Here is a 27,363-nt window from a genome sequence, read left to right as displayed (position 1 = left end):
CAAAATTAACATACAATATTAAATGCCCTAATCACAAAGCATTAATTGCTCTCTAAATACTGACTAACTTGTTTGTAAACAAATATCATCATGTTCAGACACAATTTTACATTTTCTTAATTTATTTCTTTTTTCAAGAAATAAAATCAACTTATACTGCTATAACGATGCTATTTTATATGTGAGTAACATGTGGTTATGAGCGAAGGGATTTTTTTATGTTATTAAGTGTTTGCATGCTCCTTTGCTCCTTTGTTTTATGTAAGGCTCTCATTACCACGTGGTAGTAACAGATTGTTTGAACTGGAAAGAAAAGCCATTCGAAGCTAATTAAGCAGCCATTCCAGGCACTATTCACGGGCAGAAGAGCGAGAAGCACAGGCATTTGTCAGCGCTTGACCCCGCGTGGTATTGATTGACAACAAACCTTCTTGAATGACAGCCTTAACCTTTACTGTCCAATTGCAGTCGAGAGAATATGAATGCTACTCTGTGATTGGCTGAGAAGCTGTAAAGCCGCAAAGGGATCCCACGTGGGTGCAACAGAAGAAACTGCACGGGATTGGGCGCTTCTTCCTCTGAGTTCAGACATGGCTGTTGTTCACGGAGATCAAACCTGAACAATCATCGTATTCCCAACGCTAGCTATCTGTCCATCTCTTGACGATATGTCATATTCGTATAGATGTACACGTTGTGTACATTATGTTATGAAAGGGACATTAGCTTGAGAAATCTGAAAATAATGTTTTGTAAACACCGATTGAACTTGCGTTATTTAAATAGGAAAATGAAATAGATTAGAAGTTATGCGTATTATAACTACTTTAAATTGTGATTCATTTATTTTTAACCGTGAGATGTACACACAAACGTTAATAATGTGTGTGTAATCTCATCGTCGTCATTTCATATACTGTTTTCCTCTAAAAAACTTTAAGGCAGATTTCTAACCTACTAAACATTTAATGTTTTAACCGACATAAATAATACATAATAGTGTTTGTAATACACAATGTTGTTGTTTTCCTGCTCAGAACGTCGTCTGGGTCTATACTGTGACTGTGTTAGTAGATCTCCAAACAAAGACATTGACTGTGACATCGGTCCACTTTGTTCAAAAATACCTAGAAATGTTCAGCGGCTGCATTACGAGCTACCTGTTCTGATCTAAAATGGCGAGTATGATGTCATGCATCAGGATGCAGTCCCCACGTGGGGACGCGGCCCTGCAATTGGCAGGCAGGGCGAAACTCTCGGTTCTCTCATCTCATTGGCTAGCAAGAGGTGCTCTCGCAGTGGCTCAGCCCTCGTGTCAGTAGACTGTCTGTGTGTGGCACAGGGTTGCATTGCTGGACGAAGGGGAAATGCTCGAGCGGCGAAGAAGTACAACGTTACACTTTTAAACGTCCCAAACCTCTTCAAATTCGGAAGTATCTTTTTGGCAGTGTTTTCTGGGGATTACACGAACCTTTTTTTCGCGCCGTGGAGTTTGGCGTCTCTTTATTTCTTTGCCTCGGAGAAGCTGATTCTCATCGAGTCGCTTCTTGTGATAGAGCGAGCGCACGAGAGATGTTCGCCACCGTTCGCGTCAACCAGGAACCATATTTTTTTCTCAGATATTGAAGCCGTGATTAACATTTCAGAAGTGGAACAGTGGAAGTGATTCGGCAGTTCGGGCGCACAAAGACAGGTACAGTGGGCTAGCAGGTTAGCTAACGACAATAGCTCGTTATCCAACCAACCAAGACTTGAAACGCTTCTCACACTCACACACTGACTGAGCTCATCACTTATCACTTTGTCGACTCATTTACGGGCTTCTTATTCGGTTTCTTTCAAGCAATGTGAAGTGCTAGATGAGGTCCTGTCAAAATATCAGTTGCCAAACAAAGAAAAACACCAAATTTCTTCTCAATGTTCCTGTTTTTTTAATAGCAGAGAATGTGTCGTTTCGCTCGAGCGTGTAGTTTTTTCCCCTGACACAATGAACGGAGTTGTTTTCAAAGTGCAGGTGAAAATACGTAGCAGCTATCTCATAGAATTCGTCTCAACCGCAAGTTTAAATGTCCAACACTCATTTTTACCCTCTGTTTGAATGTAACGGTCTCCTCCTCGTCTGTTTGTTTATTTTTCATTGTTTGGGTTCCAGCAACCGAGATCTGAGAGGATTTTTGCCCCCAGCGTCCAGTTGGCTTCGTGTCCGGCTGATTTTTACAGTACAGTGGCGTGCCAGTGGACACCCCCCACCCAATAGACCTCCAAAAAATAAAGGATACATTTCAAAATGTATCCACAGGGCCGGCATCCGGTAAGTGCATCTTGAACTGATATGGAACATAATTGCTACATCTGCATCAGTTTAGCTGGAGAGCAAGGGCAGAGCCGCCCGTCCATGACGAACGACATCCTGATGTGCATGATGTGCACCTTCATTTGATTTGCTAAGCCCTGGTGCCTGTGATAATGCTTTGAAGTGAAAGAGGAGGGTGGTTGGAAGCACAATCAAGTGGGGTAAAAACCTCTGAAGCCTCTTGTCAATAAAAGAGTTGATGTTGAATGGTAAAGAAATCATCTTTGTTCTCTCGTAGGTAAATTTTTATGTTTTTTCACAAGCACCTGGTTTAGAAAGAGAGAGAGAAAGAGAGGCTGAAAACAACAGCTTTTTACAGGCGTAGTTTGGCACGCTCAGACCTATCCAAGCGAGGCGACCCCATTTCTCCCGTCGGTGTTTATGTGAGGCACTAAAACGGCAGACCCAGAACTGTAAAGATCCCCCCCCCGCCTCCTTTGTCAGAGCGCTACTGGTGCTCCAGCTATCTCCCAGATGTCACTGTAGCGTGGATGTCACCCCCAGCCCTCATTCAGGCTGAAATATTAGAGCTGCTCTCCCAGGGCCCAGAATGCATTAGAGGCTCGCTCTGCAGTCGGTGGAAAACAAATTTGGTTCTCTGAGGATGTAATTGAGTTTGATTGATGTGATGGCTGTCTTTCAGGCGCCCCACCAGCCTGGTCAGCCAGGCTTCAAATTCACTGTGGCGGAGTCCTGTGACAGGATCAAAGACGAATTTCAGTTCCTGCAAGCCCAGTATCACAGGTAATAATTTAGAGTTATATGGCCGTAAATTAGCTTGTACAATTACCGCTTGGCCTAATTGTGTTTCACAGGCGAAAGAGGAAAAATAAATGTAATTTGTGTTTTTTAAAAAAAAGTGTGCTTAATGGTAAAAAAAAAAGTGAAGTAAAAGTGCATGATGTATCGGCACCATATTGGTTATTAGCTAATGTTATGGACATTTAATTGTAGATGTTTTTTCTGCCTGTTTTTAGATTTTTGATTACTGCAGCTGTCATCTAATATTAATCTAAAGTGATAGTGCTCGATTACAACAAAGATTTAACCTATAAAAGCACAATTTGTTTTAGTATAATAATGGGTAACACTTTACAATAAGGTCTCATTTGTTAACATTAGTTAATGTATTAACTAACATGAAATACAATTGTTACAGTATGTATTCATCTTTGTTAATGTTAGTTAATAAAAATACAGTTGTTCATTGTTCATGTAAGTTCACAGTGCATTAACTAATGTTAACAAATACAACTTTTGATTTCCATAATGTGTTAGATGTTAAAATTAACATGAATTAATATTAATAAATGCAGTAGAAGTAGCTATTTTTCATTCTTAGTTCATGTTAACTAAAGTAGTTAACAAATGAAACCTTATTGTATAGTGTTACCCAGTAAGGACATATTTTTTTGTGTGAATTTTGTTTATTATTATGTCTGACTTCACTTTAGCATTACAAAACTTGAACGTGTGCTGATTTGAGAGTGACAAAATTATTTTATCTATTTGTGATTTTATTATTACTCTTATTGCTTTAAAAAAACAGTTAGGTTTTTATTATCAGCTATAATGTGAAAATTATTATTATACTAGTTCATTAATGAAAATATTATTATTTTCATTAAGCAGAATTTTAATATCGCTGCGTCCCTAATTTAAAGTGTTAAAATTGATTTTATTACTTTTAAAATGAAGCCTTGTAAAATGTGAATTTATTTGTTTAGCTTCATGTTTGCACTGTGGATTATTTTTGTGGGTGTAAGCAGTGAAAACACATGTTTGTTCAGTAGCTGATTTGTTTTGTTTTCATCCCAGTCTTAAAGTGGAGTACGACAAACTGGCCAATGAGAAGACAGAGATGCAGCGCCATTATGTCATGGTAAGATTAGCCAATATGTAAGCTGCCATTACTAGTAGCTGGGGCGAAGGCAGATGCCTTGTTGCGTGTCTCTCTGTATGTGTGTGTTTTAGAATGTGTTTGTGAAACCCCCTCTGGTGCTTTTAGTTCAGCCTCCTGCTTTATTAAAGGGCCCTGACTGACTGCTCTTAGCCTCGGGCCCTTTCATACACCAACCCTTAACCGTAGGGGTCAATGACCACAGCATTGTCCCCTCTTCTCTCTCCCCCTTTTCTCTCCCCCTTCTCTCTACCTCCCTCTGTGTGTGGATCTGATTATTCTCCAAGGAGACGCTGCTCTCAGACAAATGCATGGCTGTAAATTGGGTGAGGGGTGATGGAGGAGTGCCAGAGGCGTCTGTGGGAAAATACTAGATCGCAACAGAAATCCAAAGTCTCTGCAGCGTTCCGTCTTTGATTACAAGATTTTCTGCACAAACAAACGGCTACATAAATTCAGTGTTAATCTTAATCACGGGCTTAATCATTTACACAACACCAAAGCCCTAAATTCAATCGTAGACATTCAGGAGATCAAAACAGCCTCATGTTAGGATTTATGATAGGGAGAGGAAAAACAAAGCTTTTCGTGGTGTAGCTAAACAAGGTTAAACTGTGGAAGTGTATTCTCTTATCTTGTGTAAACATGCGAGCAATGACTTTAACCAATACCCAGGGACGCTAGTTAAACATTCCATTCACAGGAAAAAGCATGTCAGTCAGAAAGAGGAGGAGGAGAGGTTAGGTAAACACCATGTAGAATCCCCATGCTGACTGTTTGAGCTGATAGTGTCAAAATCTAGACTTGCAGAGGGATCAGGGTGTTTTTAAATCTTTCTTTTTATCATTATTATTATTAGTTTTATTTATTAACTAGGTTTTGCTAGAACAAGGTGAAGCATTTAAAAAAAAAATATATATATATATATATATATATATTTTTTTTTTTAATATGGTTTAAACTTTTGATTATATGAACAGGTTTCACGGAGTCACAATTGTAAAATTGTCACTTTCAGTCATGAAATTGATAAAATATTAGTGTAAATGTTATAAAATGTGTTAATAAATAGTGTTATTTCCTATTGTTTTTTTCTGCTTGAATATAATTTTTGGCTACAGATTGCTCTTTGTGAGAAATTATTATACAACCTTTTGACCAATAAAATACAATTTTTCCCATAAATGTATGGGAAATGTAGTATTTTATTGGTCAGAACGTATGGGAACTCTGACCTCAAAACCAAGTGGGATTTCCATTGTAAACTTTTATCGTTATAATTTAGAGAAAAAGAAACTGTGCAGAAATGAGAGGCTGTTTTGGGACATGATGTTGAAGTGCGCAGCAAAAGCCTGTTCTCCTCTTTTCCCCTCATGTTTCACTAGAATCTGACTTTCTTTTCTCTACTCTCTGATGTGAGGTGAAAATGTTTGATGTTCCTCGGATTGAATAAAAAAAAAACTGAGTATTTTTCATTTCTCTTTCTTTCAGTACTATGAGATGTCCTATGGGCTGAACATTGAAATGCACAAACAGGTATGTAGCCCTTTGATCCGTGTTCACACAATCTTTGAGTCACAGAGGATCCATGCGCTGTGTGTGTAGACGTCAGTCAATGCAGTCACATCGGTGTGTTAGGAGACAAGTGAAGTGCACTCCTTAGAGATGATGAGAGAGAGACTGTAGACTGTGTTCTTTTGAGCAGCCGTTAGTATAAGCTAGAAGTCAGGACATTACAAGCGCACACACAGAGTCACACACACACACGTCTCTTTTCCTGCTTGTGCTGAGTAGAGTGTGGTCAGACAGCTTTGATAAGATTAAAGTCAGGACTTTGGCAGGAGGGGCCATGTGATTTAATGACTAAAGGGAGCAGAGTGTGGAGTCCCTATTATGTCAGCACATTTAAGACACCCTTTATAAATTAATGCTAAGGGAAAAACAGACTGCCATGAATTCATCCCCTCCAATCAATTCTTACCCTGCAAGTTCTCTAGGGCTGCAACTAACATATAATTGGGTAATTGGACATTTATATCTTTGATTTGATCATATATTCCATATCTTTTTCAATAAGCGCCTGAAGCCAGCATCATGGCCACATTAAACTATATGACCTATTATGACCTTCTTTGAAGCATTGGGCCAATTGTGTTGTGACCTTTTTCCCCTCCTCTGCCATTTAAAAAAAAAAGAAGTCCTGACAGAATAGTTTTTTTTCCTACTGCAAATTGACATCACTAACAAATGTTATCTGTGCACAGGATGAGAACTGACTAAGTGACTCTTTTCATATTGATATCAACTATTGTTTTTATAAATCAGTTGTTTATTTCCTATTTTTTGTCCACCTTACTACTTTCAAAGTTGTACTTCAAATTTAGGTGACTCTTCCACCGTATTTGCAAAGACTAATCTGATATGTCTTGGCATTATTGTGATGCATCGTACATGTCCTGTCCCCTAGATAATAATGAGATTGTGCTGTGCACCAGATGTAGTTAGGCCACCTAAGAGACAACCCAGCTTCCTCAGCCTGCTCCCCTTCTCCACCTTATGAAGGTTAATGGCATCAGGGAGGAGCTTGTGGATGGCGATCCATCAATGTCCACAGTGTGAATCTCTGCACTCCTCTGTCTGTCAGGGCCCTTGCCCCTGCGATGCCTCCTGTTAACCACTTATCTCCCAACTGGTAGCTAAGGGACAGAAGAATGAGAGAATAAGAGTAGAAGGTGGGAGGCCTGGCCTTGTGTAAACGGGTTAATCGACTGATCCATTTTAGCACCTTGACTTTTATCAGGAACCGCCACAGAGCCCATGGATGCACTATTGAATTATTCATCCAACGCTGAGTCTAACCTGCTAAAGAGGAGGGAGGTAATGCTGTTCATAAGCAAACAGACAGATCCCACCCTTTTATCCAGGTCTGTTGATCTGGGTTAAACTGAACCCAGGAGCGGATACCAGACGGGGGGTGGTTAACCAACCGAGGTAGTGTAGATTGCCAGATCCACACCGCATTATTCTCAGCACTGAGGATTTAATTCTGACCGCTAGGCAATCCGTTTCCTCATCCATTCGTTCGTCTCTAGGCACTTTGTATTTTAAACAGTCTCGGCATAATGCGGATTTCAGGATGCACGCTAGTGTCTGATACCTGCAGACAGCCATAGTGAGGGAGGAAATGCAGCTGTAATGGCAGCTGCTCCATGTCAATGAGCCGCTGTGATGACAGAGGTGCACTCACAGCGTAGCTTATTTTGTGAGTTTTTCTCACCTGGTGTGAGACTCAGAAGGAATCTCCTCCCCTCTCCTCGCTGTCAAACCCAGATTGTGGCAGTCAGGCCCGGCTTGACATGAGGATGCTGATAAATGATTTATAAGGGGTGCCCTAGGAAGTGTTTGCTAACTGCTGGATTGTCCTTCTCTATGTGAGCCAAAGCAAACTGACTGGCTCAGTGAGATGAGTACACAAAGCCTCTGATAAAGAGGTGGGAGGATTGGGAAACACAGGCCTGCTCCGTCATACTGTTTATGGTGGTTAGGTCATGAAACCAGGTGAACCTGTACAATGACTCTCCAAACATATGCATGATAGAGCAGGGCTATTTGCAGAGGCTGAGTATGTCAGAGACAAGCACAAAAAACAAAACAATTGAAAACACAAGCTATCCACCCGTGCAGACCTACAGCCCAGCTCCACTAATGTCGATCAATGCAGGTACATTTTAATGCCAGTTCTCAACAGTGCTGCAAGTTAACAACCCTGTTAAGCTTGTGCTCTCACCTCTGCCACACACATATATAGATCTTGTTATACCTTTACTACTGAGCATGAGGCTGTCAGAGAGCATTACCACCCTCTCACCCTGGCAGAATACAGGGGCCCCATCAACCTGGCTAGGTCAAGTATTGTTTGTGATGGAGACGCATGCCTGGAAGGGCCAGTTGTTTTCCTCTATATTCAATGCTCATCAGCGTCTCACTCCATTCCGCTGGCGCTGATGGCAACAGACAAATAGCTTTCAGCACGCCATTGACAGCCTGGCCCTGGAGTGCTCTTGAAATGGTGCTAGACAGGTCCGAGTACCTGTAATTGTGTACCAGAGCGTGAAGCTCGCCACTTAAGAGGCAGGCTTTCATCTGCTTAAAGTGACATCCTATTTTTATCCGCAGTTGTAGCTAAAAGCTCTGCTTGTCCAGCTCAATGCACAGCACTGCTTTCATCATAGATTCATATATTACGCACAGCATATGCCGACTTTTTACGTACATCACCGCCGTTGGACATGTTTTCCCCCGACAGCGGGATTGTTTTTGCAAGATAAAGCATGAAGCTTTAGAGTGAGTGTCAGATAAGGCAACCCTTGACCTCACTCGGCCAGCTGTCAACGTCGCGTTAAGCCCTTAAGGAATGTGTTCGATGCTCTCCAGGCCTCTCAGCAAATCCTGTCAAATGTTAGGCTGCTATTGACGCGGTTTATCTTGGCAAATAAGGATTATACACTGAGCTGGCTTTTCAACCAGCATTTTGTTGATGCGTTCTTCTAGTAATTTTTTTCCAGAGGATAGTATGATGTCTAAAAGCTGAACTTGTACCCTGCTTGTCACACAAAGTTTGACTATAGCTTTTGAGAATGTGTAAAGCTGGTTTAGGGATGCACAAAATATAATGTTTTTAATGTATTTTTTTGTATTTTTTAAATGTCTTTTTTAAATTATTATTTTTTTTTAAATATATTTTTATATTTCATACATATTGTCATTCTAACCTGTTTCAGATGTACAATTTTATACTTTGCAAGCACTTAAACAAAAAGTACTTATATTTACTAACAGCAATATGGGCAAAATTATATTACGCATTTCTAAATGTCAGATTTTTTTAATATTTTGATGTAGCATCATGCTTTTGAAATGGACTTATGTACATAATCTCAGATTGTGCTGAGCGTTTCATTTTTATATGGTCGGCTATAGTATTTTCTTTAATAGCGTGAATGTTTTATTCAATATTTCCACTATAGCTTGTCCCGACATACAAGAGAGGGAGCAAAACTTTCTTGGGTGTTACAGAGTATCTTGTACAAAAATATTGTGTCTGGATTCTGCAACCGCTTGGCATTTTCGGCAATATGTTATAAATAATTTCCTGGTCGGCGCAGCGCTGCGTGTTTGCCATTGAAATGAAAAATAGAGCTGAAATTCCTGTGATGTGTTTGTACTCCGTTCTGGCCCTGGGTTGAACTGAGCCTCATCAATTCTATAGATGATGTATCTGTAGCCGAGTTATTTTTCAGAGGCTTTCCTTCCCCTGTCCTTTGGTCTCAGTCAAAGCCAGTGCCAGACCTGTGATGTGAGCTCCTTTCATCAGTGGAAGAGGCTGTGATGTCGGCCGTGCTGTGTTCCTGCTGGCGTCTGATGATGGAAAGGAAGAGGGATGGAGTACATCCTACTGTAGCTGCGTTTAGCCTTGGGACGAGAGCCCTGGCTTTGCCCCCACCCCTCCTTTTACTGTCATGTGTTCTCACAACGACCCCACATCATCCTCCGCTATTGCTCGCCTTTTTATCCACCATTCGTGTGCGGTACTCAGCCGATCGACAGGCCGAAAATTCAATTTAATGACCTGCCTGTGTGCACGTAATATGATTTTACAGGCTGTTACGGTCAAGCTGAGGTACCATTTGCATAATGATCGGCGCGCGATAGGAGACGGGGCCTGCTCGGCTACAGTTGCCATGGCAACGGTCAGGCGGGTGGAGAGAGAATGAAGGTCGGGTCCCTGCGGTGGGCTAGATGAAGGGGGGACTTGGGGGTGGGTTGCTGAGAAAATGAAAAAGGTGGGGTCTGGAGAAGGCAAAATAGGTCTCAGCTCCTGACAGGTCTGGACGTAATCCACCTTTGTTCATTAGACACATTATTTTGATGTGAACAATTTCTGTTCTGTTGTAAAGGCTCATCGGAATGCAAATTTTAAAAGTGTGAGTATTCCTACAGACATTTGGGCCAAAGGTATGAATAACGTGTTCAGCTTTAAATGAATATGGTGTAATTAAATGTGTGCTTTTATTATTTTTTTTACTACTAGGTTGTAGTAATTAAAAAAAAAAATTATTATAAAAGCACTGATGCAACAAAGATGCTAAAATCTTTTGTCTCTGACTGCTGCTTAGACCGTGTGTAAAAAAATTGGATAGTGGAAATTCATAAATTTGGGATTTATAAAACAGCTTTTTTGTGGTCAGCCCTTAAGTCTTTTATCACATTCGTCTGCTTCCAACATGCCCTCAGGGACTGTCTGCATTATTTAACATCTGCTAAACAACAGGAGTTGGCAGTCATTTTGTTTTGGAGACATGTAAAATGAACAGAATCAACTTCTGCAAGCTTTTCTTTTTAGTGCAATTACAAATCAGTGGTGATAATGGTAGAGATGAAAATGTGAAGTTCATTGTGCAAAGGAAAGTCTTGTGTGCTAGTAGAATGTACCTGCAGGCTGATGGCAGCTGAAGTGCAGTGCTACTCTTAACACAGCTCCAGTGTATCTGGCTCGTTCTTCGTGTGGTTTGGAGTATACACTCAACGCAGCTGTGCTCTCTCTCTCTCTCTCTCCCCTGGGCTCTCATAATGTTTTAAATATTTCACATGTCAATATCACGCAGTTTGGAGTGTGCCGAGTCAAGCGGTTCTGATTGCCGTGGTAATTGGCTTAATCGTTGGGAAACGCTAAAAAAGGCTTAGTGGTGCACTTTAACAGAAGTAAATTAACCCTTTTTTTACTTTTTCCTCTTTCTTTTCCTCTTCCAGACTGAGATTGCCAAAAGGCTCAATGCTATTCTAGCCCAGATTATGCCTTTTCTGTCACAAGAGGTGAGTTTTATTTGAATTATAGCTTCATTTTAGTTTTAGATGTAGTGTTTTGAGCTTTATAAAAATTTGAAACCATATCTTTTCTCCTAAGTTTGTGTACTGTTTATTATTATTTAAGAACTTTTAGATTTTTGTAATTTGCTTTGACTCTGAATTTAACCAGATTTTGTCTCCCTCTTGCAGCACCAACAGCAAGTAGCACAAGCTGTTGAACGTGCAAAGCAAGTGACAATGACTGAACTAAATGCTATCATCGGGGTACGTGGACTTCCCAATCTGCCTCTCACCGTGTGTATACCTCTTTAATTACTTTATTTGACCTTAAGAACGGGGTAAACCTGCACTGTTGTAGATGCAAAATAACCCTATTAACTGATTTAACGATTAATTTTGGAATTAGTAGCTTATTTTAATCATGTGCAGGTTTGCCCCTACAATGAATGCCTTTTTAATGTTTTAAAGATTGAACTGTGTGCTTAATCTGATTAAAATGTGTTTGTGGATTGAGTGAGGAAGTGGATGCGTTTATAGGTATATTAGGGTCAGAGTTGGCGTTAACTGTAAACTTTCTGTCATAAACCGAATTTACAATATTTTACCATCTGATTAAAAAAAGAGAATGATAGAAAATATTCAACTCAGTCCATTAAAGGGATGGATAATGATTATTTGCAGCACAATCTCTGATTAGGTCTCACTTTTCTTTACCTATTGGCTCATAGCTGCATTATTGTTTCTCTAATGTACAGCCGGACACTGTTGACCAAGCTTTATTTAGTCTACTCTATATGTGGCAGGAGTGTTCTTAGTCTCCTCTGTCCCCTGAGTTTGCATCTAGAAGCTGTTCAGAGCTCTCTTTCAGCATTAGAGGCTGGATACCTTTAATTAGATCAGGTTTTACAAGAGAGGCTCATTCCTCTCTGCTGACCTGGATTGTGCTGGGAATTAAAGACAAATAGGATCTTGCACACATATCCCTGAGCTACCACAGCAGTTCTTTTCCTAGAATTGCCCACAACTCCCTTCTAAACGTCACTTATTGATCAGGGGCAAGTGACCCAGATCCATATCAACATGTAGGGAAAAACAAATCTGACCCCTGTAAATCCAGAATTAAGGCTTGCTCTGATCTGAGCCTGCTTTGATTCGCCGCCTTTAGATTTGCTCTACAGGTGAAGAATCTGATAATCATGGGGTGAATGTTTGAGGGTGGATTTGTGTTGTCTGATATTGGAATTCAATTAGATCCTGAGCATTGACACTTACTCAGAGATAATTCCAGGAATCAAGTCTGAACGGGGTAGTCATGTGGTCGCTCTTAAATGCCACGTTATCTCCAGGAAGGATAACCGTCTGATAGCTTTGATGTTATATTACAGCAGACCAACTTTAATGACTCTTAATCTTTTAGAACTCATCAAAAAGTTGAAAAGCAGGAAACATACTTGCTTGTCGGAGAGTTTTTTCTTTGAGTAGGGGGGTATTTGTAATTCACACAGTAGTAGGCAGTATGTGTGCACTCACGCAGGTGCCATAGTCCTCATAAATAGTATAAGGCAAAGGTGAGATGTGAGCTACACGTACACACACACACACACTCTCTCAGAGCAAAAACCACCAGCATCTCTTATTGATGAACCTCAGGGCTGGTAATAGGATGCATCTAGGGCAGAAGCTTTTTTTTTTCTGCTGTGCTTTGACTTTGATCAGAGCTCTTAAGATGGCCTCCTCTGGCAGCTCAGCATTTCTGCCCTCACCAACAGTGTGTGTGTTTATCTACAATAGCCCTATTTATTTTTAAAAAGCATAAGTATTTATATACACATTTTATATTGTTCTCAGTTCTTTCTCCCTAAGCTTAACTTCCTCTCTGTTTTGTTTGGACTGGTCTGGTTGTCAGGAGTTTATTGGCTGTGGTTGAGTTTGAAGCTTGTAGTGGTAGGCTTGGCAATATATTAAATATTCACAATTTGCTGGGTGTATAAAACTAAGCTGCTTAGTTTTATGTTGATTTTAACATGCTTCTTATTTATTCATTAGGTTCTCAAAAGAGCATGTCATTAGACTTGTGACTTTTCAATAGCGTCTTTGATTGACACTTGACTTTAGTATATATTGCATTAGAAGTGGTACGTTTGATTTATTTCCGGGAATCAGTTCAAATAGTCACATTCAATTAAATGATTTAGTGCTCCAATTCAACTATTTGTGAAATGTTTTAGTGAAATAATTTTCTTTTCTAGAAAATAATCTAGATTCTGAATTATTTTCAACAGTACTACTGTTGCATTGGTGCAAATACATAAATGAATTGGCTATATTTTTTCTTTCTGTTTATTTAGTGGAAAACATACTTTTAGTTATTTTAACTAGGCGTATTTTTACTGTATTTTTACTGTATTTTACTTTTACAGTTTAATTGGCTGCTTGGTCAATGTTAATTCCTCTAATTAAAAGAAGAAACAGCCTTTTCAAAACTAAAATAGACACGTAATATAGATATATCTATTGAATGTTGTCCAAAGGCAAAAAAATTTAATAAAGATATGATTGTTTTAGCTATATTGCCCAGCGCGATGCAGTGGGCAGTCATCTGCTGTGGATGTATGGATAGATCTCTATTAAGACTGCCCCCATCTGTGCTGTGGGCCCAATTAAGTGTGTTTGTGGCCGAGAGGGTGAATCATGGGGCTTTATGTTTTTGAATCCCCTCAGGTCTGCATGTTGCATGGTTACAGCACTAAACTCAGGATGGGGTTGTTTAACATACACACCTGAGAATAGAAAAAGGCGCTTGTCTGATTTAGCCACTTATCTTTTATATGTCCATTGTTAATTGTTCACACTGGCCCTAGATTCATTGTTTTGCTGTAACAGGGAGAGATTAGCACCAGTTGAGACGGTCTTTATGCAGGAATATTAAATTACTGGAGACATTTTATTTCTTTATTTTCTTGTCTTCATAGCCGGGTCTCTAATGAGGGTTCTCTTATTGTCCATGCATATTACACATCAGTGGCTCATTAGCTGGAATGAGCAGGGAGGGTTCTCCCCCATGAATCAACGGCTTCTTTAATTTCCCATGTGGTCAGTCATCATCTCTGAAGCCACACTCAACCCCCACCCTTTTCACTAGCGGTTCACCTCACTTCCTGACACATCCACATGAACAACCTAGCACCTACACTGTTTCTCTCTTACAATCACTCACTTCCACTCTTGTCTCACTATCTCTCTTCTTTTCTCTTGCCCTTTCACTCTCTCTTCAAGAACATGCACCCACCACCCACGCTCAGTGCCACGGTACACACACACCTCACACACACACTTCCTTATCACATCTCCTCCCAGATCCACACTCTGAGGCACAGCTCATAATTGGCTTGGCAGCTCTGTTGTGTTGGGGAGGGTAAGGTTGCAGGTTCAAATCCCAAGCGGAGCTCTTCTATATACCATTCGCTCTTCTGCCAATCTCAAAGGCCCGAGTCTCAATATACAGCCAGCTGTGCAAATAATCCGCAAAGCTGTTAGCAATTATACTCACCGCGAATAAGGGCCTGTGATGGACATCTTAATAATGATTTACCCACTGGAAAAGGGCAAGCTTTTGGAGCATTCCAGACTTATAAATAAGCCTTTAGTATTGATATTTACTTATGGCATGGCATTAATGACCTGCTGATAATTCTGAAAGGTTGTACCACCATGATCGCCGTACATAGCCAATAACATCTACCCTTTCTAAGTCAAGCCAAAAAAATAAAAATAAAGGATTCTTGAAGAATGACCGTATATGGTCATTGATTGAATGGTGAGGTCTGTACAGAGTTGGGCGGTATGTGCACTAACAGCCATTTAAATAATTCATTCTTCCTGTGGATGCTAATAAATTGTGGAGGCTGGGTTTTTTGTTGTTGTTTTTTTTCTTTATTGGTGGCTCTGCTAAGTATTATTTAACCTTGCTTTAAACTGCTCGCTTCCCATGCTGAGTGGTTTTTAACTCTCGTCAGTTTCCTCCAAGCTTTTCAAATATTGATGGAGGTATTGGAGGCTTGAACGTGTGCCAGAACAGGACCCCTCGTTCTTGGCCGCTGTTGCCGCAGCCGCTCGACGCACACACACACACAAAAGCGGGGCCCAGCTGCTGTTGGAGTGGTGTTTAAAGTTTGGTTTTCTTGAGTGACTCATACTTTGTGCAATAACCAGACCCAAATGTGAGGGAAGTAAATATAGCCGTCCAGCGTTTTGATGGGGCTAAGGAGCAGGTGGTGTTAAGCCAATGAGCTGACATCGTTCCAACGCCTGCTGTCTTTAAACTATCTTAAATAGGGCTTGACGACTATTTTGGAGAGTATGAGTGAGTGTGAGAGTTTTATTATTTAATGAGTGAATTGACATGCTTTTTTGTATAATATTCCACAGATTTTGATACTTTTTTGAGCTGGGAACCTGAAACGTAAAGTCACTAGGCGCACGACACTGCAATTTTTTATATTTTCAGGTTAAGATCTAATCAACATAAAGACAGGGTTGTTTGCAGGATCCTCAAATATGACTTGCAAGCATATGAGGATGTAAACATTCCAGGGCCCCCGCCTGTGCTTCTGAATTGGCCTCACAGAAGCAGTGTGTTTTGATTGTGGCATAGATTTCGCTACTTTTTTCCCTCTGGCCCACTCTGTTGTCTGTCTCTCCGCAGCAGCAGCAACTCCAGGCCCAGCACCTCTCTCATGCTGCTCACGGCCCTGTGGCTTTACCTCCCCACCCTTCTGGCCTTCAGCCACCAGGAATCCCACCAGTCACCGGCTCTGGCTCTGGCCTGCTGGCTCTGGGAGCCTTGGGAAGTCAGCCACACTTGCCGGTGAAGGATGAAAAAAACCACCATGACCTGGAGCACCGAGGTAAGGAGCAGACTCCCACACTGCTCTCATTTAAAGCCAAGAGAGTGGAACATTAGTTGCTCAGCCATACAGAACTCTTGTGTGAATCAAACGCTTGTTTCGTAACACCCTCCTCTTCAATAATTATTACAGCTCTTATAGTGCTGCTGACATTATTGACCTCCTTAGGTTTTCTTTATAAGAGAACACTACTCTCATGGCTTACCATTTAAGGATGTAGCCTATTTTCAGAGAAGAACCGAGAGTGTATAAAGCGATTGAACATACACATGACACTCTCTGTGGCTTGAATGATTGGCCAAGGTTAATAAAGGACACATGCTAATGGTTTGCTAGCTGTATTGTGTACATAACAGACATATTCTGCCTGCTGATGAAATCCTCTCTTAACTCTGATTTTCAGTCGGTCAGGGTAATTGACTTTTGTTTATCTCTGTTTTGTTTTGCCGTTCTGCCTGTCTTTCAACGTCAACCGGGGTCTGCTGACTACAGAGAGCACGGTGAGTCTCAGGTTTCCTGTTGCCTCAGTTGTCCTCTTCGATTTCTCTGTCTTAATAGCTTTCTTCCAAAACCTAGTGAGCTGCCTTCATAGGCAGCAACTCTGCACAGGAGATTCAAGACTTTGTTTTATTTCAGTAGATTTTGGAAGTTAGCATGTTGCTAAACATTGGATAAAATAATCTATTGGTAGTTTTTATCTGTGTTTTTCTCTATTGAATATATATATATATATATATATATATATATATAAATAAAATACTTAACTTTAAACATTATGAAATAAATTTCTCACTTTGTCTGCCGTTATGATTTTATTTACAAAGTGTCGAAAAGCAGCATAATTAAGTTGCATAGTGTTTTGAACAGCCTTCATGTCAGGAGCACTCCTTAAATGATACCTTAATGTTGCCTCCATAGGCGGCTCACTAGGTTTTGAAACGGAGCAAATATGTCTTAGTTGTACTGGGTGAATACCACCTCTTGGCCCATTTCATGCCTAAGAAAATTTCCATTAATGTAAATGTCAAGTAAGATCCTTCATCCTGAAGCACACGCAACTCGTGCACGAAATGGTAATCTGCGTTCATTAAAATGACTAATAGAGAAACAAGCTTTTTATGAAATAAGCACTCACATCTCTCCGCAGATGGGAAATGACTCGTATTACAGCGCGCAGATTAGCGCGGCTCTATAATTTCATCACAATTAAAGACGACGTCAACTCCCTCCCTCCTTTGTGGGATTTATTTTATCCCTCTCCCCTCTTACCCACCCCTCTGCTATCTCCACTTGTTTACCGCCCCTCTCCGCTCTCTTTTGCTAGCGTGATAAATATGTATGAGCACAGGCGCGGGAATTGTTTTCCTCCCTCTCATCTCTGTGCCCTTGTAAAAGGCATTTATTCGACGGGGTTTAAATCTCTCTGATGGCTGATTGTGGCCGTGAGATTGGGTTTCTGCTGGCCCGGCGAGGCCTGAATGGGTGCAGTCATGTCTGAAGGAAGGGGAGCTCCTCTGGCGGTTAGCAGTCCAGGCGCTGTTGTGAGTTCGCTGCTGCCGTTGTCTAAGGTCATCTGATAGCACGCTGGTGACTCTCCTTAATGAGTCACGCTAAGCATCTCTTTAGAAGGTCAGACATCATGCAAAGAGAGCGAGAGAAACAGAGACTATTGGGCGTTCGGCCCAGTCTGCTACTTCATCTTCTCAACTGAATCCTTTTACGCTTCCAGTGATCTGGCCACATTTTCCCTTGTGAATCTTGTTGCCTCACACTGAGTGAAGGCTCTTGGGACAGGATGAGTAAAGCTCTAGGAGAAGGGATTGTTTTGAGAAAGTGCCCAGAGAGCACTCAAAGTCCTGTTGCATATGGAGCATGCTTGCTAAAGACTATGAAGTAATGAAATATTTTTACAGCGCATTATTGTGAGTATGGGCGGTAGCCTCAAGCAGAGTCATCCACCATTTCCTAAGGATGTAAGTTCCCCTTTCCATTTTTCTGCCCTGTAGTCACCGCAGGCCCACAGTGTGCTGAGGGAAGGGTACTAGGTGATCAATGGCTATTACATGCTCCCACACACACAGCCAGAGTTGGACTTCTCGCAGATAATGGGCAGTTGTTCGACAATAACGTGCTGCTCAGGTCTTCCTGAAGCTGTTTGTTGTGTCTTTTAGAAGATGGAGGGATTGAGGTGGGGGAATGAAGGGAGGGCAGTAGGGGAAAGTAAAAACAAGCCCCTCTTTGCTCTGGTTAACTGTCTACTCTGTAGTGCAGCCAGCACATTTTTCTTTGTTTAGTCTACTGTGGGTTGTTAGATACAGCTTGGTGTGTCTCACTATATTATGTTAGGCCTGTTTTGGGCATTCGAGTTGGATAGCTGGAATGAATAAATCGCTTTTGGCTTTTTAAGTGTGCGGTTTTGGAGTGATAAGAGCTACTCTGTCCTTTTTTTCTCCTTGCTGTTGATTTCCGAGCTGGGATCTCCTTAAGATCCGACAGCTGTGAAGTACCTGTCATTGTAGTAGTTTTTGGCTCCAAACTCAAATAATTTATTTGTCACATTACATAAAACCAGAAATAAACTTGAATCAATTGGATAAAAACTAGTGTGTGCTGAAAGGGGTTGATGGGTCCTATAGGCTATTTTCAAAGCAATTTAGAGGTCTTGTGACAGTGGAAAACAGTGGAAACCACCTGCAGATCTGCATGTAGAGAGAAATGAGTTGAATCAAAGTCTGCAGTCTGATGGCACACTTTCATATTTCCCCTCTGTCTCCTCCTCAGAACAACTCCATTTCTCCATCAGACAGCCTGCGCACAACCAGCGAGAAACACCGTGGCTCTTCTGATTACAGCTTGGACTCCAAGAAACGCAAAGTGGAGGACAAGGACAGCATGAGCCGATATGTGAGTGATGTTACCTGAACCTCCAATAAAAGATTCTTGTGTAACAAAATGCTAGGGATACTAACTAGTTGACACATTGTGTTTTCAGGACAGTGACGGGGACAAAAGTGATGATCTGGTGGTTGATGTTTCCAACGAGGTGAGAAACATATTTTATGTTGGGACTGACAAGTTATTAGAAATTGAATGCAAATTTTAAAATTGAATTTGTGCTTTTATTTTCATTAATTCAAATGATATGTCATCAATTATTCCTTGCATATATGGTCTTATATTTAACTCCTCCTTGTTATATATTTGCACTCTAGGACCCTGCCACACCCAGAGGCAGCCCTGCCCACTCCCCTCCTGAGAACGGCATAGATAAGCCCCGCCCAGCAAAGAAGGATACGCCCAACAGCCCCGCCTCTGTGGCCTCTTCTGGCAGCACCCCCTCCTCTAAAAACAAGGAGCACGGCCATGTACGGATCTTTCTCTCACACTGTCACACACGCACATCTGGCTACATTTAATACAGAATGCTGCATTTATGTGTATCAGCTCTATCCGGATTTTTATACTGTAATAATTGGTAGCACTGCAAGATTTGATAGAATATGGGTCTGTGCCACTGAAGCAGAATTATAGGATATGTTTGATGGGAGGGGGCAGCTAGGGAAGCCTGAACGCCCTGTGATCTTCCACTCTCTCTAATGGCTCAGGAGTGAATGTCTGTTTCCCAGTCTCAGCTTTAAATACATCTGTAAATGTCAGGGATAATGCATTCCCATAGCTGGATCAGTCGTGTCTTCCCTGCTAATAACTCAATGCGTTTAACCATTCTGGGCCTCTGCATCAAAAAAAAAAGATTAGAGGGAGAAGCGAGGGAAGGATAAAACGAGCCTCATCTCCATTGTAGCAGTAATGGGTTTGGGGATAAATAGCAGGGTTTATAGTTTCGTAGGAGTAGTGAGTTTGTCAGAATTGGATTGGATTAGGTTCTGGCGGCACTTAAATCTTCTGCCTGGATGCTGCCTCGTTTGGGGGATTTTAACTCTGTTTTCTCTATCTCTCTCTTTCTGCCTTCTCCTCCCTCTCTTCTCTCACATCTGCAGAATGACAAATCCTCCACGCCCGGTCTCAAGTCCAACACCCCTACGCCTCGTAACGATGCCCCCACCCCGGGTACCAGCACCACCCCTGGGCTGCGGCCCATCCTGGGCAAGGCTCCGATGGAAGTTCTAAGTGAGTTCATAATCAATGTTCACAGAGGTGTCGTTTCACTCTGTACTGTCGCCTCCCGCATCGTACAACACAAACACAGCCAATATTGTAACCAAAAGAGAGTTCTTTGCATATGGAAATAATCCAAAGCTTCAGCAAATTTTTAGGCTTGCCTTTTTAACAGAGCTTAAAGCAGTTTTCGTAAAAACTAGTCTTTGAAGCAGCTCAGTGTAGGCAGGTATTTGATTGAGATTTATCTCCCTGTTCCCGAGTTCAGCTCCTTTCCCCGCGGTTGACTGATACTGATTTATGATTGGCTGTGTGTCTCTGTGCTTGCAGCCGCCCCTGCTCTGCGCACCCCCCTCTCTTACCCAACTCCCTTTGCCATGATGAGCCACCATGAGATGAATGGTTCTCTGACCAGCCCTGGAGTCTATGCCGGCCTTCACATCTCTCCTCAGATGAGTGCGGCCGCTGCTGCTGCCTACGGACGCTCGCCCATGGTGAGTGTGTGTGTGTGTGTGTGTATGTATGTGAATAAGCGCCTTCAAAAGTAGGGGTACAGGGAAAAAAATATTAACAGATGCATCATGATCTGTTGAAATTTTAAGTTAATAATCTTGTAGGAAGTAGGTTCTTTTTCATGTACAACCACAGATAACAATATTCATGCTCTTTAAAAACAATAGAATTTAAGGTTTCTCTAATGCGGAATTGCAATATGTGTACAAATGAAAGCTGAACAAGAGTTAACATAACATGTTTAATTGGTGGGTCTGAGCAGGCAAAGGTTTTGTATGTGAAATATTTACACACAATTTGGCAATAAGCCACCTGAACTCCCCAAAGATTTGTGCCGCTACGCTTCTGCACATTTTTTTTGATGTATTGAGAATTATTTTGCAATCATATATGTGACTCCCTGAAACAAAATCAAATCAAATCCTGAGGTGCCTGAAGATTCCCACCCATACTCAAAAGTTGGTCTGTCCCCCCACCTTACCTTTCTCTTCCAATTTCTGCCTCTCATTTCTTTTTATTTTCTTGCTCGATTTCAATCTCTGTCTCTCTCACCCAAAGCCCACAACCTGAGAGTGGAGGGAGTGCATGAGGTGATGTAGTGTGTGTGACTGGGTGTGAAATGAGCGTTACATTGACTGGGCTCTCAGGCTACCTGACTGCCTGCCGTCTGATTGCTTCATCCTTTCGGTTAAATGAAGGTGCAGGGCACAAATCATTCCTCTGTGGTTGCATGGTTGTTTTTGCAGTATACATTGATCTAGTCAAGTTAAAGGAATATTACACAGCACAAAAATCTAAACAGTCATCATTTACTCAACCTTATGTTGTTCCAAACCAATAAAATGCCAAGGAGAAATTTTGAAGAATTGTATTGGATTTTTTTTCTCTTTTTAAACAATGAATGGGGGCTAAGGGTTTCAAGCCTAAAAATTCCTAAAAAATCAAAAAACATTTGACTTAAGTCAGAAGTAACACTCTGTACTTGATTGGTTTAGTTCATAAAGCATTTCATTCAGACTGGTCCTGTGAACTGAATCAACTGATTAATTGAAAAATAATGATTTATTTACATATTTTGGACATTTTTCACACACAGCTATTGAATGGCTCCAAAAGACATGAACCATAGGGCACAAGTAATATGTTCCACTTTTTTAATAAATGCAGACCTTAAAGGTTTCAAACTGCACAAGAGTGAGTAAATAAAAAGTGAATCTATGCACAGGTCTACTGTAAAAGGCTTTGCTTGTGGTGTTTGTAATGTGTTTTAATACAGATCTTTGTTGAAATGCAGCATGTTCTGTTTTGTTTCTGTAGGCGGGTTTCGAGCACCCTCATATGAGAGCTCCCGGCCTCCCTGCCAGCCTCACCTCAATCTCTGGTGGAAAACCGTAAGTGTCCGTCAAAGATTAAATTATCATAAATAACTAACTTGTAGCCGCGCTAGACCGTTTTCTTTCCCCACACTATTTATGTAATGGTTCCGTGAGAGTGCTTAAGAGCACAACCTTTTCCACCTCTTAATACCTCATTTCAAACTACTTACTCATATTGCTGTAATTTATTTAATTAACCCACTTCAATCAGTGCGCTGTTGACTGCTAGATTACTAACGAGGCCTCTCTCTCCTTGTCTGTCTGTCTCTCTCAGAGCCTACTCTTTCCACGTCAGCGCTGACGGACAAATGCAGCCTGTGCCCTTCCCTCCAGATGCTCTCATTGGTCCAGGGATCCCACGCCATGCCCGTCAGATTAACACACTCAGTCATGGGGAGGTTGTGTGTGCCGTGACTATCAGCAACCCGACTCGCCACGTCTACACTGGTGGCAAGGGCTGTGTTAAGATCTGGGACATCAGTCAGCCTGGAAGCAAGAGTCCAGTGTCTCAACTTGACTGCCTGGTAAGGGCCAAAATCATACTTACTAGAACTATTGCTCCTCTTATTGTTTATATTATATTAATAAATCTTTACATACTTATAGTACCTTTTTAGTTGCTTCTAAAAAGTAACATCTCATAACATTGAAGTCTTTGTGGGAATATTTTATTGTCCCTCTACAGAACAGGGACAACTACATTCGGTCCTGTAAGCTGTTGCCTGATGGCCGCACACTTATCGTCGGAGGGGAGGCCAGCACTTTGACCATTTGGGATCTTGCCTCCCAGACACCCCGCATCAAAGCCGAGCTGACCTCCTCCGCACCGGCCTGCTACGCACTGGCCATCAGTCCAGACGCCAAGGTGTGCTTCTCCTGCTGCAGCGATGGAAACATAGCTGTCTGGGACCTCCACAACCAGACCCTCGTCAGGTGGGCCTATTTCAGGATTTTCTTTCTTGTGAATTACATTTTCTTATGTCTTTAAGATTAAAAGCAAGGCCTTTCTCTAAACCCTTTACTTTTCGTGATTTGCAGGCAATTTCAAGGCCACACAGATGGTGCCAGCTGCATTGACATCTCTCATGATGGCACCAAACTCTGGACAGGTGGCCTTGATAACACAGTCCGCTCCTGGGACCTGAGAGAGGGCCGGCAACTCCAACAGCATGATTTCACGTCTCAGGTTAGGCCACAGCACAATCGTGGAGCTTTGAAGTCACGATGAAACGGTGACATCTTTTCTACTGTATTGTGACATACATCCGAGTTTATCAATACTGAAAAAGAAAAAATGTAGAGTGGTGTTCTATGCATCAGTTGTTGATTTAGATTTTGAAGTATGGGCATTGCACTCAAAAATGTAAGCAGATGGATTTGAGTATGCAGGGGTGGGTATGACTAAATTATCTGAAAAGTCCTGCGTACATCACTGGAGTCTGTTTCACCAGAAGATTGAGTTATGAAATATTCATCATCATTATTATTATTATTTATTTTTTTAAATGAAACTTACGTGGATCAATAGTTCACAATATGACCTAAAACATGCATAAAAAAATAAATAAAATGGCGCTCAACTTGTGTCTGTTCCCCCCCAAACGCAGATCTTCTCTCTGGGCTACTGTCCGACGGGTGAGTGGCTGGCTGTTGGCATGGAAAGTAGCAATGTGGAGGTTCTCCACCACACCAAGCCTGACAAGTACCAGCTGCATCTTCACGAGAGCTGCGTTCTCTCTCTCAAGTTTGCCTACTGTGGTAAGAGACTTATTCAAGCTTCACAAATTGAGTGCAAGACACTCTACATATCTTCACTAGAGCTTTTGCTTGAAGTTATCTTAAAGTTATACAGCGGCACTTCTACACAGCACAATGACAGAACCTAGACTGTCCATTGTTTTTTAGTTTTTTTTTTTTTGCTTTACATTTTTTAGCTTTCTGTGCATATCTCCATTTTGCCTGTACTCTGAACAGAGCTCTAATTACGTTTGATTTCCCTTGACAAGGTAAATGGTTTGTGAGCACTGGGAAGGACAATCTGTTGAATGCATGGAGGACTCCCTACGGCGCCAGCATATTCCAGGTACAGAGATCAATACAGACTGTCTGCAGGAAATGTGTGGGTTGCCTGAATCAGTAGAAAGGGCACGGTGACCGCTGGCTGACAGGCCAGGCCTTGATCAGCGGAAATGGGCTGGAGTATGTCATTAACGCTGGGTCCTGACCACTTAGTGCGGATGTGGGTCCGCGTGTGTAGCTTGCATCTACCAGCTTAAGAGTAAATAATGATAACCCTTCAAGTGTTTATGACTGAAGGGGCTCGGCACGAACGCTAATGCATCATTTGGTGGGGGGAGAGAAGTGCTTTATATATACAGTTGTCAGCATTTTCTTTGAGTAATAGAGGATGTCTGAAGAGTTTTATGCAGGCCCTTTGTGGCACATTTAAAGTTAGTATTTACATATTTTTATTTCACCAGATTTATTGTGGCTTTTTTTCCCTTCTCGCAGTCAAAGGAATCATCCTCGGTCCTGAGCTGTGACATATCAGCCGATGACAAATACATTGTTACAGGCTCTGGAGACAAGAAGGCCACGGTGTATGAAGTGATCTACTAGACTGAGAGGTAACAGACTGGAGCACTCAGGCCTCTGGAGGAGGAAGGGGACACACACAACTTCTCACTCCAGTGACTCTCCTAGTCAAACAGACAGGAACAGCCCTTGTCTGTCTGACTGTCTGTCTCACACTCACTGACTTTTTACTGACTGACCGCAGAGGTGAACGAGTGTATGCTGGGGTGACCCTGGACTGAGCTGCCTGGACTAAGACATGAATGTGCAGCCCTACAGACCCCAAACACTCGGCCCGGTTCATATGGCACTAGAGAACACTCGATGTTTCCTTACTTGCTGTTTTTTTGTTTTTTTGCTTCAAATATTTCTTTGTTGGATTTTGTTTCCTTTTTGTTTTTTCCCTCACTATGCAGTGAGAATGTTCCATAATGCATTGTGAAGCAGCGCTTCGTTCTGAAACTTCATCTGTGTGGAGGGTATGTGAAAAGTGTACATAATGGAGTATTAAAATGCCTTTTATAGATTTATATTTTGGTGTCCTGTTACACTTGTGATGGTTCTCTTTCTCTCTCTCTCTCTCTCATTCTCTCCTTGATGCTTCGTTTCCCCTTCGAGGTTTGGAAATTAGATTAAGACGTTTTTTTCTATGAGGATATTCTATTCCGTTTTCCCCTCCCTTTGAGAAGTTCATTTTCCAAGCTGACCTTTTATGGAAATCTAATTTACTTTTTTCTTCCCTCCTGAAAAACAATTTTGAGCTAAATCACATTACAGAGGCGTTTTTGTAAAATGTCCTGTGGATTTTTTTTTTTTTTTTTGAGTGGCTTAAACCCGATGCAAGGCACCTGAGACTGCAGTTGAGACTCCGCGGGGAGGGGCGTTTCAGTTCTCAAACAAACTCCCTGTCTGCTCTGCCTTCCTGTGAGAAAAGAGAGCCTGCCTCGTACAAGCAGACAGTTCCTCAATGGTGCACTCAGCCCTGGATTTTGATATTTACCGATTAGTAGAGGACTACTTTCAAACCTGTGACTTCATTGTGCTGTTGTATGACCAGCACATGACATCATCTCTTGTAGTGGAAGACTTGGAATTTGGATCAATTGGTTATTTTTTCCCCCTTTCTTGAGTCTCAAGTGACACTGTGTTTTGTGTGCATAGTGCTCCATATACAGGAAACACAAGAGTAAAATGTCTGCCGATAAGCCAAATGGACTGTAACACCCTGGCCTAACGCACAGACATTTACTTACTGTCCAGCTTGTTTATAGCATCACACTGTTAGTATGCCCCCTCCCGAAAATAAAGAGAAAAGAGCTGCAAGAAGTGGACACGTCTCAAAATACACACCAAAGTATGTAGCAAACTGTGTTGTCACTGAAGATATGTACAGTTGTTGATAATTCAATAAACTGTTTTTTTTGTAAAAAAAAAAAAAAAGAGAGAAATATTTAAGAATGTCTCAGTGTTGTAAACTAGACTCTTACCGTTGGCCTGTTCGGTGGGTATTGTAATGGTGCATCAATGGAGAGTTGAACTTCAAGGCACTTAAGGGGAAGAATGACGCAAACCCTGCTCTTCGGCCTCTCTGAATGTTCTGTTGGTAGTGGAGCACTCTTATTAGGAGGTCAGCTGAGATGAATGCCCTCTCCAGCCCTTATTTTCTGTCTGTTCCTCTGTATAGCGAGGGGCTCTCTTTGAGAGCTCCATCCCCTCGCCTCTTTAGTGATGTTTTTGTAAGACTATAAAAGCAGAGACGGATGGTTTTGGCTCTGAAACGCTCTCTGTCTCTGCTTTCCTCTGCTTGGTTCCCTTTCTGTAATGCCCCCCCACATAGACACAAGTGTGCATTTCCTGAGTGCATCTATATAGCAACCCCTCTGCTCTTCTGGAACTTTCCTCCTCTCAATCAAGAGGTTGAGGGGCCGTACAGGGATGAAAGCTTTTACTCCCTCCGAGTGCCTGACACTGGACGAGTGGATGGGCTGTCAGTCGTTTCCGTCCCTTTTCATGTTTTCAACAGATCTGCTGGAGATGGAGACGGCTTTTCATTTACATCTTGTATTTCTTATTGACAATGAAATCAGGTAAGCCTTCAGAGAGCTGTGATCTTGGTTTCAAGAGAGGCTTGATCTTTGTAGCAGCAGCTTTCATCTGATTGGTGCATGGGAAAGAACATCCGTTTTCAATACTTTTGCTCTGTTTAGGTTCAAACTCTGTTCCAAAACCTAGTGAGCTGCCTCTGTAGGTAAAGTGTGTTCCAGAAATGGCTCTTCCTATGATGCAAAACTGAATTTTCAGCAGCCATTACTCCAGTCTTCAGTATCACATGATCTTTCAGAACTTGCTTGGTGCTACATTTATTATTATTATTAGCAATGTTGAAAACAGTTGTTTAATATTATTGTGGAAACCGTGCTAAAAAAAATCAGGATTCTTTCATAAATAGAAAGTTTGAAAGAACAGCATTTGATTTTTGTTTTTTTTGTTACATTTTTTTTAATTAATAGTCTTTTCTGTCACTTTTGATAAATTGAATGAATTTTTGCTGTATAAAAGTATTTTATATACTGTATATGTATATTGCTAAATGTACATAGTAAATTGATATAGTATATTTATATCTTTCAAAAAATATATATTTTATCAGTAGTGGATGTAGAATGTTCCTAATCAGTCACTTGAAGTTCTGGTTAGCATTCTGGTTAGGATGCTGCCTATGTAGGTAGCGAGGCACCTCACTAGGTTTTTGAAGCT

The 27,363-nt window shown here is 41.4% G+C and overlaps 1 protein-coding gene and 1 long non-coding RNA gene across 2 annotated transcripts in view; one reads left to right on the top strand and one right to left on the bottom strand.

Moving 5' to 3' along the window:
• Positions 1 to 27,363, bottom strand: part of LOC309507584 — a 116,427-nt gene that overhangs the window by 16,600 nt on the left and 72,464 nt on the right. The gene's annotated exons all lie outside the window — the stretch shown is intronic.
• tle3a (TLE family member 3, transcriptional corepressor a) lies at positions 1,311 to 25,900 on the top strand. The gene is made up of 21 exons (XM_082181875.1): positions 1,311 to 1,693; positions 2,153 to 2,311; positions 2,997 to 3,097; positions 4,172 to 4,235; positions 5,745 to 5,789; positions 11,064 to 11,126; positions 11,310 to 11,414; positions 15,829 to 16,027; positions 16,520 to 16,527; positions 18,809 to 18,931; positions 19,020 to 19,070; positions 19,240 to 19,392; positions 20,026 to 20,155; positions 20,474 to 20,637; positions 21,974 to 22,047; positions 22,307 to 22,556; positions 22,718 to 22,965; positions 23,071 to 23,218; positions 23,640 to 23,790; positions 24,039 to 24,115; positions 24,544 to 25,900. The coding sequence occupies exons 2-21, from the start codon at positions 2,288 to 2,290 to the stop codon at positions 24,649 to 24,651; spliced, it is 2,286 nt and encodes a 761-aa protein (XP_082038001.1). The 5' UTR covers positions 1,311 to 1,693; positions 2,153 to 2,287; the 3' UTR covers positions 24,652 to 25,900.

This window comes from Leuciscus leuciscus (genome assembly GCF_965113295.1).
Source record: "Leuciscus leuciscus genome assembly, chromosome: 10".
Lineage (NCBI taxonomy): Eukaryota > Metazoa > Chordata > Actinopteri > Cypriniformes > Leuciscidae > Leuciscus > Leuciscus leuciscus.
Note: the sequence above shows the minus strand (reverse complement) of the source record. Positions and strands in the feature narration are given on the sequence as shown.

Excerpts from the sequence above, each read along its gene's own strand:
- tle3a (XM_082181875.1), top strand. The coding sequence starts at position 2,288 with ATGTATCCACAGGGCCGGCATCCG. Across the intron at positions 19,071-19,239 it reads TGGTTGATGTTTCCAACGAG|GACCCTGCCACACCCAGAGG; the intron begins GTGAGAAACATA and ends TTTGCACTCTAG. Across the intron at positions 19,393-20,025 it reads AAAACAAGGAGCACGGCCAT|AATGACAAATCCTCCACGCC; the intron begins GTACGGATCTTT and ends TCACATCTGCAG.